Source organism: Convolutriloba macropyga, chromosome 11 (genome assembly GCF_964194025.1).
Source record: "Convolutriloba macropyga chromosome 11, txConMacr16.3, whole genome shotgun sequence".
In the NCBI taxonomy this organism is placed as follows: domain Eukaryota; kingdom Metazoa; phylum Xenacoelomorpha; order Acoela; family Convolutidae; genus Convolutriloba; species Convolutriloba macropyga.
The window spans coordinates 41,824,449-41,842,459 of record NC_134478.1 but is presented as its reverse complement, the minus strand read 5'-3'; the positions used below and the strand labels follow the sequence as shown (position 1 = coordinate 41,842,459).

At 41.2% G+C, this 18,011-nt stretch overlaps 2 protein-coding genes across 2 annotated transcripts; both read left to right on the top strand.

The window, feature by feature from the left end:
* The first annotated feature begins 1,708 nt into the window (after positions 1-1,708).
* On the top strand, positions 1,709-6,619 carry LOC142349134 (uncharacterized). Its single transcript, XM_075400549.1, has 5 exons — positions 1,709-3,824; positions 3,922-4,911; positions 4,999-5,639; positions 5,843-6,026; positions 6,309-6,619. Exons 1-5 carry the CDS (start codon positions 1,709-1,711, stop codon positions 6,617-6,619), a joined length of 4,242 nt encoding a protein of 1,413 aa, XP_075256664.1.
* Positions 6,620-15,156: 8,537 nt separating this feature from the next.
* LOC142349133 (uncharacterized) lies at positions 15,157-16,629 on the top strand. The gene is made up of 2 exons (XM_075400548.1): positions 15,157-16,030; positions 16,103-16,629. The coding sequence occupies exons 1-2, from the start codon at positions 15,157-15,159 to the stop codon at positions 16,627-16,629; spliced, it is 1,401 nt and encodes a 466-aa protein (XP_075256663.1).
* The last annotated feature ends 1,382 nt before the right edge of the window (positions 16,630-18,011 follow it).

The window sequence follows — 18,011 nt, the reverse complement described above, 5'->3', positions numbered from 1 at the left end:
TTCACATCATTTTTTACCTCATTTTTGCCAAATTTATCTGTTTTACGGTGTATTTGTTATATTTTGTCAAAGTTCGATTACATTTGAGTGTTCATATGTTCCATAATGGTGCTTAAAGGTCAGGTCAAGTGACCACAAATGCCAAACATCTGTTTCCTGTGCTTTTCATTTACTTTAGCCCGACTAATAGTCAGAAAATGTCAGAATTTTCATATTTTATTTATTTAAATTTAACTTTAAACTTGATTATTTGCCCTAATCACGCCACAATTGTGATCGGGTGCTCTTCTTGCGTCATTCTGCTATTTTCGTTCATGAGATTGCTTTATAGTTGTCCTTAAACGGTTCATAGGTATTTAATATGAATTCATATATGTATTTGTTTAGTTATGTAAACATTGTAAGTCAGTTTTATAACATCACAAGGTGAAGTTGTTTTGATTATATATTTATAATGTTAAATTATCAAGTCAGCGAACGGTTGTATTTAGATTGGCACGATATTAATAATTTGAAACTTTTATATATCGTTTTGGCTGAAAACCTAAGGATAAAATACAGTCATAAAAGATAATTTGAATTTGATATCGAACCAACCGGTACAAAGATAATTTTATTTTTTTCACTCTTCTTATCAGCCGGAACATTAATGGTCCGTAATCTCCCCGGACTTTGAAAAAGAAGTTATTGAACTAGAAATTTCGAAAATGTTGAAAAAATCTTCGAAATCGTCAAAGAAGAATGCTTCTGCTCAACCTGTCTCATCCGACGCTGACTCCAAACGTTCAGATGAAATACTTCTAATCCACTGGACTTACGAGCAACTCAGAACAAAACGAGAGGACGTAATACGACTTTTGAAAGGCAATTATCGTATTGCGAGAGTTAAAACTGAGTTGGATCATTATCTGGCAGAAGAATCAGATTTTGCCGCAGATTAGAGCAATTTGAAAACAAATTCGATCGAAGTGTATTAACAAAAGCCGCTCTCGCGAACGTGGAGAAATGTAACGACTATGCAGAACGATTGAAAAATCACAGAAGTTATATAGAAGAACTGTTTGAAGAAAAGAAGCAAGCAGTTTCGAGAAAGTATGTCACATTTGAGAAGTCATCAGTCTCGTCATTCACTTCTGTAACAGGTGAAGAAGAGAATTTGGGTGCATCTAATGTTGTGGAACCACCGAAGCCTAATCAAGATGTACGTCCGAAGAACTCAACATCTTTGGAAACAGAGAGCAGTGAAAAGAGGAATTCGGAACATCTTGACAGTCAGGTCACACCTAAAAGTACTTGTAAGTCTTATTTAGACGCCGAGGAAGCAGCTCATCTTGAAATGCGACGAAAAGAACGTCAACGAGAATCGGTGGAGAAGCGAGCCGAATTGAAACGAAAGAAGGTGCAAATCGAGTACGAGCGAGTTCAACGAAGAGAACGAATCGAGTACGAAGAGCGAATAAAAAAACTCGATGAAGAAACGCAACTTCAAATACTGAAAGCTGAATTGGGCACTTTTGAATTGAGTGGCGAGGAAAAGAAGCCTGTTGAAGACGATGAAAGTCTTCGTGATTTTGAGAAAACTGAAAGAGAGTTGTTGCAAGATGATACTCCCAAGTAGGTTCCAGGCAAGAACTTGTTTGCTCCAGATTTTGTGCCTGAGAAAACTGATTCCTTGAGCCATCAGGGACGGAGAGAGTTGTCTTCAGAGATGGAAGACAGATATCGCAACAGATCGTCTAGCGGCGATTCGAATGATTCATTGAGAAGAAATCGTCTTCGAGAATTTGACTATTCAGCAAGGAGAGAAGAACGAGACTATGATGCCGCAAGAAGAGGTGGCCATGCTCATTTTGCATATGCCAGTCATCGGAACATTCCTCAGCTGAAACTTAGAGAGTTTAACGGCGATCCACTGGAATGGCCAGAATGGAGTGGAATGTTTTTGGCTACAATTGACAGTAGTCCGCTGACAAATGATGAAAAGATGAGTCATTTGAAAAACCTTGTCACTGGTAAATCAAAACGTGCAATAATGGGTCTCGGATTCTCAGGTGCTATGTACAATCAAGCGTGGCAAACACTGCAGAAGAAATTCGGACAGTCGCATCACATCGTGTCATCGCAATTGTCCAAGATACAAGAGTTTGCGCCGATACGATACAATGATTCAACTGCGTATATCGAATTTGTTGATGCTATTGCATCATTTGTCGGAGTATTACAACAGTTTGGATACTCTAATGATCTGTTCTCATCTAGTAACCTGGATACAGTTGTCAATAAACTGCCTCATGAAGCCAGACGGAGATGGTTTGCTTATATTGAGAGTCCAGCGAGAGTTGGAAAACTGCCAAATCTAATTCAACTGAACGAGTGGCTGCAAGAAGAAGCTCAGGTTCAGGAGAGACTGCTGAACAGTTCATCAAAGAGCAGCAGCAGTTTCAAGAATGACAATCAGAGGAAATCTGACGGAGATAAACGCTCAGGTTTCAAGAAGTTCAACAGATCTTCAAATTCAACTTTCAGTTCTGCCGAAACAGAAAACGCAAAAGATGGTCCCAAGTGCCCACTGGACAGTGAGAACCACCGCATTTGGAACTGTGAGAAGTTTAAGCCGATGAAGATTGACGATCGATACAATGTTGCGAAAGAGAAAAGATTGTGTTTCTGTTGTTTGGCTGCTGATCATTCAGCAAAGGATTGTCCACGCAAACTCAAATGTGGAATTGATGATTGTGAGAAGAATCGCAACAAACTGTTGCATTACAAAAAGAAGTCTGATGAAAATAAGCCAACCACCAAGACAGAGAGCACAAACTTGACAAGCAATACTGAGTTAGTAAGAGGACTAATGCAGATTGCTAGAGTGAAAATCTTCGGCAATGATGGCAAGTTCGAAGAAAATCTTGCTTGTTGTGACACAGGTTCAACTCAGACGTGGGTTGATGAAGATCTGCTGAAAAAACTGGATCTTAAAGGAGAATCAATCTCGTTGAATGTCACAGGAATTCACGGAACCCATGTAACTCCATGCAAAGCAGTGCAGGCTACAATTGGGCCGTCTAATTGCAAGGAGAGCAAGGGGAAGAAGCTTGTTGTTCACAGTCAGAAGAACTTGGAAATTGGAAAGAGTGTCTACAATGTCCAAGAAATGAAACAAACGTATCCGTACCTAAAATGCGTTGGTTTCAAGCACATTGATTTGAAAAAGGTCACAATTATCTTGGGGCAGAACGCCTACGATCTCATTCGTCCATTACAGTACAAAAATGGAGGTGAAAATCAACACTGGGCAGTTAAATTACCGCTTGGGTGGACAGTTAGTGGCCCAGTCCCAGTCAGTGAATTGCGTTTGAGCGCAGCATGTCGCATTGCTAATGAAGATGACGTAAAATTGGCTGAAGTTGTTAAAAAATGGTGGGATATGGAATCCTATGGAACGTTGATGGTTGCTGACAAGCGCTCCAAAGAAGACAAGCTTGCAAGTGAGATTCTAAATTCAAGGATTAAGTTCAACGGCAAGCAATATGAAGTTGGATTACTCTGGAATGGTGAACAAGCAGCTTTGTCGAACAATTTCTCTTTCGCCTTGGGACAACTTCGAGGTTTGAAACGTCGTCTTGACTCTGATGAATCACTGAATCTGAGCTACAGTGATACCATTGCAGCAGATTTCAAGAAAGGGTATGTTTCCATCCTTTCAGACGCAGAATTAGCTGAAACAAGCAATCAGCAAGTTTGGTACGTGCCACATCACCCAGTTTTGAATCCTCACAAGCCAGATAAAGTGAGACGAGTCTGCAATGCCGCCAGCAAGTTCCGTGGTAATTGTTTGAATGATATGTTACTTGCAGGCCCAGACTTACTTGCAAGCCTGATGGGGATACTCGCAAGATTTTGAGAAAATCAGTTTGCGTTAAGTGCTGATATTGAAGAAATGTTTCTTCAAGTTGAAGTTAGGCCGGAAGCTTTCTAGGCAGGACGGCTTTCTACGCTTCTTGTGGTTTGACGAGAATGGAAAAGTTGTCACTAACCAGTACAATCGACATATTTTTGGAGCAAAGTCGTCTCCAACTTGTGCCAATTTCGCGTTACAGGCATGTGCGTTGGACAATGCTGAAGGCTTTGAACGAGCTAGCTACATCGCATGTCACAACTTTTATATGGACGATCTTCTTGTTTCCCTAGAAAACAAAGAAGAAGCTGCTGACATTAAAGAAGAATTAACAACTCTTCTTGCCAAAGGTGGTTTCCAGCTGACAAAATGGGCTATAAATTTCAACGAAGATGAAGTTCATGACAAAGCCCTAACAATCCTTGGTTTGGAGTGGAATAATATCAATGATTCCCTCAAAGTCTGTAGAGGATTGCAATTTGAACCAGAGAGTCAATGGACTCAGCGAAAAGTGTTGTCAGTTGTATCAAGTGTCTTTGATCCACTGGGATTTTTGGCTCCGTTTGTGATCAGAGGAAGAATCATTTTGAAAGGCATTTGGCAAACAAGAGGGCAACAATGGGATTCTTTTATTAAAGAGAATCTAAACAACCAATTCAGTGATTGGGTAGCAGAGCTAATTGCTGGAGAATCTTTTGAAGTCACTAGACGGTATCAAACATCCAGCGAAAGCGTACGAAACGAGTTACACGTTTTTGGAGATGCTTCTGAAGATGCCTTTTGTGCGGTTGCTTATGTTGTGACTGAAAAGGTGAATGCCGATCGAAAAGTCTCTTTCATCATGGGAAAAGCAAGAGTTGCACCAGTCAAACATCAGAAGATCCCCAAACTTGAGCTAATGGCAGCTATAACTGGGAATCGACTGAAAGACTCTATAATGAAAGAGCATTCAATTCATTTTCACAAAGTTTACATGTGGTCGGATTCAACAACCGTTATTCAGTGGATTCGATCAAGTAATGAAAAGCAACCAACCTTTGTTGCTAATTGAGTAGCCGCGATTTTGGATTCATCGACTGTAGATGAATGGCATCTTGTTGCAGGTGCTAAGAATCCAGCCGACCTAGCAACAAGAGGTCTTAATTTTGATGATGTAGCAAACAGTAACTGGATACATGGACCAGATTGGCTTAGACAGTCAATAGTTCTGCAAGATGATAATCAGCATCCTGCAGAACAGGAGATGAACGTAAATGTGTTCGTCTCAAAGGATGAATCAGAAGTTTTGATTGCGTGGGAACGTTTCAGTCAATTTAACAGATTGAGACGAACAGTGGCCTGGAGTTTAACTTTATTCAAGTCCGACAAAACAGTGAACGAGTTAATGGATGAATCAGAGCAAACAATTTGGAAACTTGTTCAGAGCGAAAGTTACCCGAAAGAGCTTAATGATTTGAAAGCGGGTAAACAGTTGTCTTCCAATAGCAAGATCGTTTCGTTATCGCCTTTTGTCGATTCAAAAGGAGTCATGAGAGCTAAAGGACGATTACGAAAAGCAGATTTGTCATTCGAGACAAAACACCCAATCATACTGCCGAGCAAACATCGAGCAGTAGAGTTGTACTTGAACTTTCAACACAAAGTCTTTCATCACGAAGGTGTCGAGTATATTCGAAACGAAGTTCAGAAGAAGTTTTGGATTTTCGGATTGCGAAATGCATTGCGTGCAGTGAAGCATAACTGCGTAATGTGCCGATTGTTTCCAAAAACAGTAAGACACCACAGATGAGCGACCTACCAACTGACAGATTGACGAGCAATGTTCGACCGTTTACGAATAGCGGTGTTGATTATTTTGGACCGTTCGAAATGAAGATGTTTAGACGAACAGTCAAGAAGTGTGTTTGTCTTTTCACATGCTTGAGTGTTCGTGCTGTTCATTTGAAGTTGGTTGATAGCCTTGACACAGCAGCTTGCATTGATGCAGTACACAGATTCGTTGCAAGGAGAGGTCAACCGCAGTCAATCATCTCTGATAATGGAACAAACTTTGTTGGCGCAGCAAGAGAGTTCAAAGAGGCTTTCCAGGAGTTGCAAAGGGAAACAATCATCAACACATTAGCCGAGCAAGGTATCAAGTGGTCATTTAATCCTCCGGCTGCACCTCATTTTGGTGGCGTATGGGAAAGACTTGTGAGATCTTGCAAGAAAGCGTTGTATAATGTGCTTGGAAAACAAAGTTTGAGTGAAGACAAGCTTCGAACGGTATTGTGTATCGTTGAGCAGTTAAAAAACAATCGTCCACTCGCAGACGTTAGTGGAGATGTAGCAGATTTGGAGCCATTGATACCAAATCACTTCTTGATTGGTCAAATAAGCGTAAATTGGCCAAATGCGTTATTTTCTGGAACAGCAGCGAGTTACAGAAAACTATTCCGTGATCAAAACAGTATCCTAGTATCAGTATGGAATAGATGGATGTCAGAGTATCTACCCAGTCTTCAACAAAGAACCAAATGGGCCAAAGAAGAGCCAGATGAATTGAAGGTTGGAGACTTAGTATGGATCATTGATACACATCCATTCAACTTTCCTTTGGGCAGAATAGAGGAACTGTTCAAAGGTGATGATGAAATTGTTCCAGCAGCAACAGTGAAAACTACGAAGGGTAGTTACAAGCGATCAATTGTTAAGTTAATTGCAGTAAAAAGTGACCGCAAGTGAAGTTGTTTTTGGAGTTGACCAAAAACTGGGCCGGCTATGTTGCGATCAAAAAACTTTTGATACTCATTTTATGTATTTGTTGAGGTCCTTTTGAACGTATATAACTTTGCGAATTCCTAAATAGCCAAATAGTACCATATGAAGTGCCCTAGTAATGTTTTAACTTGTTAAAGTGCAGAATTTACCCTATAATCAAAAAGTGCTAATTTTGCCTGTTTTTTAAAGTACTGTATCTTCTCAGGAAGTGATCTGAGAACCCTAAACCCCCCTTTGTTTTTCTAGTGGGACCAAACTACGATCAATGGTATAGGTCTCAACTCGTACCTTTGACCTAAATTTCACATCATTTTTTACCTCATTTTTGCCAAATTTATCTGTTTTACGGTGTATTTGTTATATTTTGTCAACGTTCGATTACATTTGAGCGTTCATATGTTCCATAATGGTGCTTAAAGGTCAGGTCAAGTGACCACAAATGCCAAACATCTGTTTCCTGTGCTTGTCATTTACTTTAGCCCGACTAATAGTCAGAAAATGTCAGAATTTTCATATTTTATTTATTTAATTTTAACTTTAAACTTGATTATTTGCCCTAATCACGCCACAAATGTGATCGGGTGCTCTTCGTGTGTCATTCTGCTATTTTCGTTCATGAGATTGCTTTATAGTTGTCCTTAAACGGTTCATAGGTATTTAATATGAATTCATATATGTATTTGTTTAGTTATGTAAACATTGTAAGTCAGTTTTATAACATCACAAGGTGAAGTTGTTTTGATTATATATTTATAATGATAAATTATCAAGTCAGCGAACAGTTGTATTCAGATTGTCACGATATTAATAATTTGAAACTTTCATATATCGTTTTGGCTGAAAACCTAAGGATAAAATACAGTCATAAAAGATTATTTGAATTTGATATCGAACCAACCGGTACAAAGATAATTTTAGTTTTTTCACTCTTATTATCAGCCGGAACAAGCCCTAATGCTCTAAATTTGCTGGAAGTACACACCTTTAAGCTGCGGTCAAATTTTGTCTAATCTCAAAAAAGAGCTGCTAGTTGTACTCCCGCTGGCATTAAGAGTCTTCTGGTGTTTTAATTTTGCCAATTTTTTGCAAATTTAAAACCAATAATCATACAAAGTGCATTATTTATTTTCGACAAACCGAAAAATTTTGTGTAGAATTGATCAATTTCGCAACAATTTCAGCAATTCAGTGTTTTGTTAGACGCTCAGCATAATCGGGGCTGATCTTGATCTCACCATGAATCCCTATGATAAAAATTTTCTAGATTTTAATGGGGCGCGACCTCTTTTTTTCAAAAAGTTTCGGCTATGTAATTGTTTTTTATGTAAATTACGGACAAGAAATTTCAAATCAGGGCTCAATTAATGACAGATATTGTTTACAATAAACGAGATCCAACAAGATTATATTATGGCTTCAGAGTTAGGCTCACAATTTCCATGATTCTGACCAATTGTTTTCGTAAAATTTTTATGGACTTCTAGCGTTTTGTTTTCATTTCTTATGATTTTTGTAGTTCAACGACTTAGTGTTCCCAAACAAAGATCCTGTTATTTTTGAGAAGGTATGAAAGAACCTAGACATTTTTTCACTTGTTATCTAATGTCTGTTAAGACTTCGAACATTTTTTTTGAAAAAATATCGGTGAATTTTTGAACTTTGCCACTATTTTTTCTTATTTTTCTCAATTTCGGGCACAATCTCAGTAAAAACAGGCACAAGACTTCCTGTGATGTATAAATTTATTTCGGTTACGTTTTTATATTCAACTAATAGTTTCTTTATTTTGGTACTACGCGTTTTTAATTTTTCTTCTATTTTATAATCATAATTGCATTTTTTATGAGTTTATTTTGTTTCCTGGTCGAACTATCAGATTATTGTTCAGTCCATTTATAGAAAGGATTTGTAAGGAAATTGCAAAAAGTTGGAAAAAGGCGTATCTGGATATGTTAATTGTCTTCGTTGAATAGTTATGCTTTTTGGGCTGAGACACAGTTATCTCGCAAATTTTTGTGGGTTTTGGTTAGGTTGGTCTCTTTTTTCGTTGCTGTACGCCCCATAACGATAGATCTTAACTGCAGAACGTGTAACTCAACCGAGTTGAAGATTTCAGTTTATAGCTGTTTGTTCTAACGAATTTCAAATTAAATTTTAAAAAAATTTGATTCATCTGTCTCCTTTTTTCTTTTATTTTCGTCACCATGTAACTGTGTTTTGAACGAAGGTATCATTATCTTAAAAATAAGAGAGCGTAACTTCCAAAAAATTTTGGTCTTTTGTTTTGATCGAAAATTTGAAACTCGTGCTCCTGTTTGGCTTTAGCTTGGCGTACTTGGGCAGTCATACTCTCTCCAGTACCGCTCATGAATTCAGTTTCAAGTTTTTCAGAGATTCTGCAGGATAAGCAATGGTTGTGGGTTTTCTTCGAGTACTGCGTTTTTTCGCAGTCAACGCTAGTTTGGCTTGTTTTTGCTGCTTCTCCGAGGCTTTTGGTAATAGAAGTGGGTTCAAAGAATGGTTCGACACCTGAAGCAGCCTTGCTGAATTTAAATGACTGCGCTATGTTGTGTTTACTCAATGTGGCAGCAGTCAGTCAAACGCTAATTAAACCGTGATACAAAAACATTTTAAAAACAGTACTGTATTTCTGAAGTACTAGGGCAGAACTGCAGCAACTCTGCAACATTGTGAACACACTCATTGTTCATTATTAGTAATGATAACCGTTGAAAGAGATTTTATGTCAAGATGTTTTATTATTCACTCCAGAGTAGGTGTCTGTAAGCTTATAGTTCTACAATTAGACTAGAAAAAATTCAAATTTCGCATTTTTTTTTTACTTTTTGACGGTTATTTATCTAAGTTTTGGGTAAATTAGTCTATAATTGGCCAACGTTAATGAAAGTAGTATGTATCTAAATATTTTAGCAACATAAGCATAATTTCCAAGATTGAAGATAGTAACGTAATTGAAAAGAATTTACAATAGTTTGCCAAAAATTACATGTCTTTGTCCCATAATGACATTAGTAGGCATTAATACTGAAACCCAGCCAAATATGCAGAAAATATTTAATCCTGGATAACTCCTCCAAACAAAGTAAATTTCGAACCCTCAATTTAAAGTATGCTGTTAATGCTAGAGATTAACTTCTTACGTTCATTGTGTTTTACCGCCTTTTGTAAGTTGATTGGTTTCCAAAAGTTGCAACGAGAAAAATCATGAGGATGAAATGTTGTAAAACCGGAAATGATACTCTTTCTTGAAATGTGTAACCTGAAACAAAACATGAGCAACCAAACTAATTGAAACTTAAAGCTAAGACTCAAGACAGATAACGACCTATCACCCTTCCCAATGCGGACCAGCGGAGCCATGGCGTTAACATTTTAATCAGCTTGCAGTACAGCCCCAAAACTGCCCTCCAACTGCCAGCCAGCCCACTCAGGCCAACCTGAGTCATCAGTAGCTGCACCCAACAGCCTCCAGTGTTCTGCCAGCAGAACCAGCTCGCAATGCAGCTGTCCTCCAATGACACCCCAAGTGACCTCCAAAAATCACTAATTGTCCCACAGTGACCCCGCATCTGACCTTCAAAAGTCACCCATTGTCCCCCAGGGACCCCCCAAGTGACCTAAAAAAGTTACCCATTGTCCCCCAGGGACCCCCAAGTGACCTACAAAAGTCACGCACTGTCCTCTAGGGACCTCCCAAGTGACCTACAAAAGTCACCCTCTGTCCTCCAGGGACCCACCAAGTGACCTACAAAAGTCACCCACTGTCCTCCAGGGACCCCCCCCCCCAAGTGACCTACAAAAGTCACCCATTGTCCCCCTGGGACCCCCAAGTGACCTAAAAAAGTCACCCATTGTCCCCCAGGGACCCCCCAAGTGACCTACAAAAGTCACCCTCTGTCCTCCAGGGACCCCCCAAGTGACCTACAAAAGTCACCCACTGTCTTCCAGGGACCCCAAAGTGACCTACAAAAGTCACCCTCTGTCCTCCAGGGACCCCCCAAGTGACCTAAAAAAGTCATCCATTGTCCCCCAGGGACCCCCCCCCCCCCAAGTGACCTACAAAAGTCACCCATTGTCCTCTAGGGACCCCCCCCAAGTGACCTACAAAAGTCACCCATTGTCTCCCAGGGACCCCCCAAGTGACCTAAAAAAGTCACCCATTGTCCCCCATGGACCCCCCAAGTGACCTACAAAAGCCACCCATTGTCCCCCAGGGACCCCCCAATTGACCTCCAAAAATCACTAATTGTCCCCCAGGGACCCCCCAAGTGACCTACGAAAGAAAACCACTCAATCTCCTCCAGAGACCCCGCAAGTGACCTACGAAAGTCATCTGTTTTCCTCCAGGGATCCCCCAAATGACTTTCAAAAATCTCTACTTGACCTCTAAGTGACCTCTAAAAGGTCAAACAGTCAACCCAATTGACTTCTAAGTGACCTCTAGAATGTCAAACGGTCAGCACACTTGACCTCTAAGAGGTCAAACAGTCACCCTACTTGACCTCTAAAAGGTCAAACGGTCAACCCACTTGACCTCTAAGTGACCTCTAAAAGGTCAAACAGTCAACCCACTTGACCTCTACGTCACCTCTAAAAGGTGGAACCGTCAACCCACTTGACCGCTAAGTGACCTCTAAAACGTCAAACAGACAACACACTCGACCTCTACGTGACCTCTAAAAGGTCAAACAGTCAACCCACTTGACCTCTACGTGACCTCTAAAAGGTCAAACAGTCAACCCACCTGACCTCTACGTGACCTCTAAAAGGTCAAACAGTCAACCCACTTGACCTTTAAGTGACCTCTAAAAGGTCAAACGGTCACCGCACTTGACCTCTAAGTGACCTCTAAAAGGTCAAATAGTCATCCTACTTGACCTCTAACAGGTCAAACAGTCACCCTACTTGATCTCTAAAAGGTCAAACTGTCAATCCACTTGAACTCTAAGTGACCTCTAAAAGGTCAAAAAGTTATCCCACTTAACTTTTAAGTGACCTCTAAAGGGTCAAACAGTCAACCCAGTTGACCTCTAAAAGGTCAAAAGGTTACCTCTCTTGACCTTCAAGTGACCTCTGGAAGGTCAAAAGTTCACTCGCTGTGCCCTTCTAGGGACCTATATTCACCCCACTCGACCTTTCATTTTACCCCTGAAGTTCAGAAAGTTAGACCAATAAAGAAAATGGGAGGTCGAAAGCCATCAGTAGTTGGAACAGTTAGATTGTTCCACCGAAAACTAAATATTGTCGAAGAGCTCAAACAGGAGCTAGAATATCAAATACTCTCAGGTCCGGAACCCGAAGTTGTGTCAGTAACACATGATGAATTCAACAAAAAGATGTCACAACTCGACGAACTTGTCGACCAGCTTACACAATCGGAAAATGTGGACGCTGAAGACTCCCTCAACGATGCAGCATGCTTGACAAAGCTAAAAATGGAAGTTGCACAGGCTGTAAAGAAGCATGAACTTTCCTTCAGAAATAATTCAACGCGCCCGAGCAGCGCCACTTCATCACGCATTAATCGAATACCGGTTCCCTCTGCACCTGAGTCTCCGCGAGTTGTTCAAAGCATGCGAGATACCCGACAGCAACAAATCAATAACTTGGCAGACCAGCAATCAACATCCAACCCGATTACGATTCATAGACAAGTGCAGTCCGCCATAGGAGTTTTGCAAAAAACTTTAATAGAGCCATCAGTTCTGATGTACAGAATAATCTACAGCCATCAGCACTGGAACAAACAGACTCTGAACAAACAGACTCTGAGTCTCCTGAGTCTCCACAGGGACCCCCCAAGTGACCTAAAAAAGTCACCCATTGTCCCCCATGGACCCCCCAAGTGACCTAAAAAAGCCACCCATTGTCCCCTAGGGACCCCCCAATTGACCTCCAAAAATCACTAATTGTCCCCCAGGGACCCCCCAAGTGACCTACGAAAATCACTCAATCTCCTCCAGAAACCCCGCAAGTGACCTACGAAAGTGATTTGTTTTCCTCCAGGGATCGCCCAAGTGACTTTCGAAAATCTCTACTTGACCTCTAAGTGACCTCTAAAAGGTCAAACAGTCAACCCAATTGACTTCTAAGTGACCTCTAGAATGTCAAACGGTCACCACACTTGACCTCTAAGAGGTCAAACAGTCACCCTACTTGACCTCTAAAAGGTCAAACGGTCAACCCACTTGACCTCTAAGTGACCTCTAAAAGGTCAAACAGTCAACCCACTTGACCTCTACGTGACCTCTAAAAGGTGAAACAGTCAACCCACTTGACCGCTAAGTGACCTCTAAAACGTCAAACAGACAACACACTTGACCTCTACGTGACCTCTAAAAGGTCAAACAGTCAACCCACTTGACCTCTACGTGACCTCTAAAAGGTCAAACAGTCAACCCACCTGACCTCTACGTGACCTCTAAAAGGTCAAGCAGTCAACCCACTTGACTTTTAAGTGACCTCTAAAAGGTCAAACGGTCAACGCACTTGACCTCTAAGTGACCTCTAAAAGGTCAGATAGTCATCCCACTTGACCTCTCACAGGTCAAACAGTCACCCTACTTGACCTCTAAAAAGTCAAACTGTCAATCCACTTGAACTCTAAGTTACCTCTAAAAGGTCAAAAAGTTATCCCACTTGACTTTTAAGTGACCTCTAAAGGGTCAAACAGTCAACCCAGTTGACCTCTAAAAGGTCAAAAGGTTACCCCTCTTGACCTTCAAGTGACCTCTGGAAGGTCAAAAGTTCACTCGTTGTGCCCTTCTACGGACCTATATTCACCCCACTCGACCTTTCATTTTACCGCTGAAGTTCAGAAAGTTAGACCAATAAAGAAAATGGAGGTCGAAAGTCATCAGTAGTTGGAACAGTTAGATTGCTCCACCGAAAACTAAATATTGTCGAAGAGCTCAAACAGGAGCTAGAATATCAAATACTCTCAGGTCTGTAACCCGAAGTTGTGTCAGTAACACATGATGAATTCAACAAAAAGATGTCACAACTAGACGAACTTGTCGACCAGCTTACACAATCGGAAAATGTGGACGCTGAAGACTCCCTCAACGATGCAGCATGCTTGACAAAGCTAAAAATGGAAGTTGCACAGGCTGTAAAGAAGCATGAACTTTCATTCAGAAATAATTCAACGCGCCCGAGCAGCGCCACTTCATCAAGCATTAATCGAATACCGGTTCCCTCTGCACCTGAGTCTCCGCGAGTTGTTCAAAGCATGCGAGATACCCGACAGCAACAAATCAATAACTTGGCAGACCAGCAATCAACATCCAACCCGATTACGATTCATAGACAAGTGCAGTCCGCCATGGGAGTTTTGCAAAAAACTTTAATAGAGCCATCAGTTCTGATGTACAGAATAAACTACAGCCATCAGCACTGGAACAAACAGACTCTGACAACGTAAAAAGAAATGAACATCAGCCCCTTCAACCAATAGCACCAATTGTGAATCCAGCAATTGTTTTGCAGAGCTCTATTGACGCAACTTGTGCGTTAACACAATTGTCAACAGCTTCAAATATTCAACTGCCAGTTTTCAGTGGAACAATTCTTCCGACTGGAAACACTTTTGCTCCTCCCATGCCAATTAATGACACCGGCCTCTTTGAAAATGTACCTGATCATAGGACACCTGTTCCAGTTTCGGCAATCGTTTCCCAACACCAAGCCAATCCGGCCCATTTAGTCATATTGCCCAAACATTTTGTCACACATAGCAAACGGTTGTTTTGAGCCCTCAAACGTAACCCCTCGTGGACCTGGTTACCCAAGCAGCCAAAGCTTTGGTAACCAAAACTCCAACCCATATCGTCAACGGAAAATCCATCGCTCAGTAGAGCTGCCGGACATCCGAATTCAGAAGTTCGATGGAGACCCGCTCAAGTGGAACGAGTGGAGCAGCATGTTTTCTTCGAACATTCACAACAACGAAGATATCACTGACACAGAAAGAATGAGCTATTTGCAAAGTTTAGGCATTGGACCGGCAAAAGATTGCATCTCCGGTTTTCTTTGCAAACTAAACTTTTACTCCTCCACCCTTTAAGAGCTCAACAGACGCTTCGGAAACCCAGAAATTGTTGTCGGTGCTTTAACAAAAGAACTAGAAGCTTTCCAAAGACCAGCTATGAAAGGCCACGCAGCTTTGATAGCTTTCGCTTCGCTGTTAAGAAAGGTAGTTCAGACATTTGCCTCACAGGGCTTCAGTGCCGATCTAAATGCCACGTACTTGCTCAGGATAGCCCGAGATAAGATACCGAACCCAATCAAGTTGAAGTGGACCGAACATGTTGTATACAACGACTGGACAAATCCAGGTCTCACAGAGCTTTCCGATTGGATGGATCGGCAATCCAGAGCCTTCGAACAATTACAGGAAACGACCATTTTCAACCACCACTAACAACCATTCAGGTCGACAAAACTAACCACAGGGTTCAAGTTCCTTCAACAATCGGAATATGAACCAAAATTGTACGAACTGGACACAGAATTTCCCACAAAGTAAAAGCTCAAACCCCAGCATTAAAAGCTTTGAACACAGCAGTAGAGCGATTAGAAACCTCGATATTGCAAAGCCCCAGAAATCGGCGGCTAACAGTAGCATCAACACAAACGGCAGCTCTTCTTTCTCTGGCTCAAAGCCGCCTATGAGAAATGCAACAGCAAATAGGAGCAGAACAAAATGCCCGCTTTATCAACAAGATCACTACATTGGCAAATGTCCGCAGTTTCTGAGTCTTGATGTCAGCAGACGCAATAGCGAAGCAAAGAAGAACTCTTTGAGCTTCAATTGCCTAAGCTCCAGTCACGCCGCCAAAAACTGCACCTCAAAAGTTCTCTGCCGACATTGCAATGGCAAACACCATAGCCTTCGCCACACAGACAGACAAAAAGCACCCGAATCGACAAACGTGACAGCAATTGATCTGCCAATGTGTGAACCACTGGATCAACAAGACAAAAACAGTGACATCCCAACTCAGGTTTACAAACCTTGTTTCCCATCGAGAACGAGGAATCAACTACAGGTGATACCTGTCACTCTGTTTGGAAATGATGATAAAGGACATAATTGTTATGCCATTCTGGACAATGGTAGTACCATTTCATACGTCCTTAACACCGCTGCCGACGAGCTACGGGCTCCAAAGACTTCAGAATTCGACCTGAATGTATCACACGCATTTGGCGAATCCGTCATGAACGCAAATCTTGTTCGGTTGGACATTGGAAAGTTCAATAGCGATCAACCACTCTTCCGTTTAAACTACGTTCAAGCCGTGAATAGTTGGACTTTCAACAATGCGCCTGTGAACCATTTGAACAAAGCGTGTTTGTCCTACCCCCACCTTCAACACATACATTTTCCTAAACTTAGTGATAACAAGATATAGATACTTTTAGGTGCTGACGCTACCCAATATATTTTGGAACGCGAGTTCCTTCAAGGAACCTCAGGAAGCCCCTTTGTTTTACGCAATCTTCTCGGTTGGACCATTATCGGCCCAATTAAGCAAAAAAGTGAGCCATTCTTGCAGGAAACAAACTTCCTAGCACATAGTTATAGAGCCTTTGACCACGCGCTCACAAATTTAACTGTCGATACTGAAAGACGTATCTGTGAATATGTGACCAGTTTCTGGAAAATAGAGAACACAGGAACCGAATTTGAAGAAACTGCTGATACTTCAACAGAGAGTAAAAGAGCAATTCAAATATTACAAGATACAATCCATCATATCGGAGACAGATATGAAATCGGTTTACTTTGGAAACAAGACAGCAAACTGGAAAACAACTATCCGGTTGCCAAAGCACAGCTTGACAGCCTACAGCGCCGACTCAACAAAGATATTGAGTTGAAGCAATTGTATGAGAAAACTTTGGAAACAGATTTGGAGAAAGGTTATGTCAAATCAGTTACTTTCTAAAATCCAGCACCAGAGAAGATTTGGTACCTTCCCCATCACCCCGTCACGAATCCCAACAAACCTGGGAAGGTTAGGCGTGTTGCAAACGCCGCTTCTGTTTTTAATAAGCAATCGCTAAACAAAAAACTTCTGTTAGGCCCCGACCTTCTCAACAACCTGGTCGGCTTACTACTTCGCTTTCGCCAGGATTCTGTTGCAGTAACGGCAGATTTAGAGACCATGTTCATGCAAATTTGCGTACGAACTGAAGATCAGTCTTGTCTCCGTTTTCATTGGCCGTCAAAAAACTCCGTACAGCAGCTCCAGTATACGCGACTCATCTTTGGAGCCAGATGTTCACCAACTACAGCAATGTTTGTCCTCCAACAAACAGCAAAAGACTTCGGAAACACAGCTACAAAAGATCTAATATTCAACAGTTTCTACATGGATGACTTTGTACATTCGTTCGTCAATGAAAAGAAAGCTGAAACTGCAGTTCAAGACTTGCGACAAACACTCTCTAAAAGGAGGTTTCAGTCTAACTAAGTTTGTCTCAAACTCTGTTCATTGTCTAAGCAAAATACCCAAAGAACATTGTGACAATGAAAAAGACAAACATCGTGCCTTAGGTGTAATGTGGAATACAGTTAATGATACTTTCTTCCACCAGAAGCTTGCCAAAGTTCAGGAAGACAAAACGGACTACACACCCAGAAAGCTACTTTCCTTTATTGCATGCTAGTTCGATCCATTAGGAATCATTGCCCCATTATTGATTACACTCAAAATAATCTTGCAGGATACTTGGAAAGAAGGAATTGCATGGGAAGATCTCCTGTCAGATGAGAAACAGAAATCAATAAAAATTTGGATAGAGCAATATCTGAATGTGCCAGAAATATCAATGCCACGATGTTTTGTTTCTCTGAAAGAGCCGTTTCCGATAAACCAGTTACATTGTTTCTGCGATGCCTCACAGCTGGCTTATGGAGCAGTCATATACATCAGATCTCATTCATCTAATACCATTTCAACTGGGTTTGTCATAGCTAGAGCTAAAGTTGCGCCACGGATCAGCATCCTGATACTTGTGTTGCAAGCAGCAGTGCTAGAATGCAGACTAATGCAATTTGTTTCCATGCAGCTTACAATACCAGTTATCTCAAAACACTTTTGGAGCGACAGTGAAGCGGTCCTTGCCTAGATCAAAAGCAAAGAAAAACTGAATACCTTTATTGCAAATAGAGTTCAAGAGATCCGCAACAACACAGACGTCTCCAAATGGCAGCACATCAGCGGAAGACTCAACCCTTGAGATCATGTCTCCCGTGGAATACCAGCTTGTGACCTCAATGTCTTCTGGTTAACGCCGCCATCTTTCTTAAGTGATCCCGAAAGCC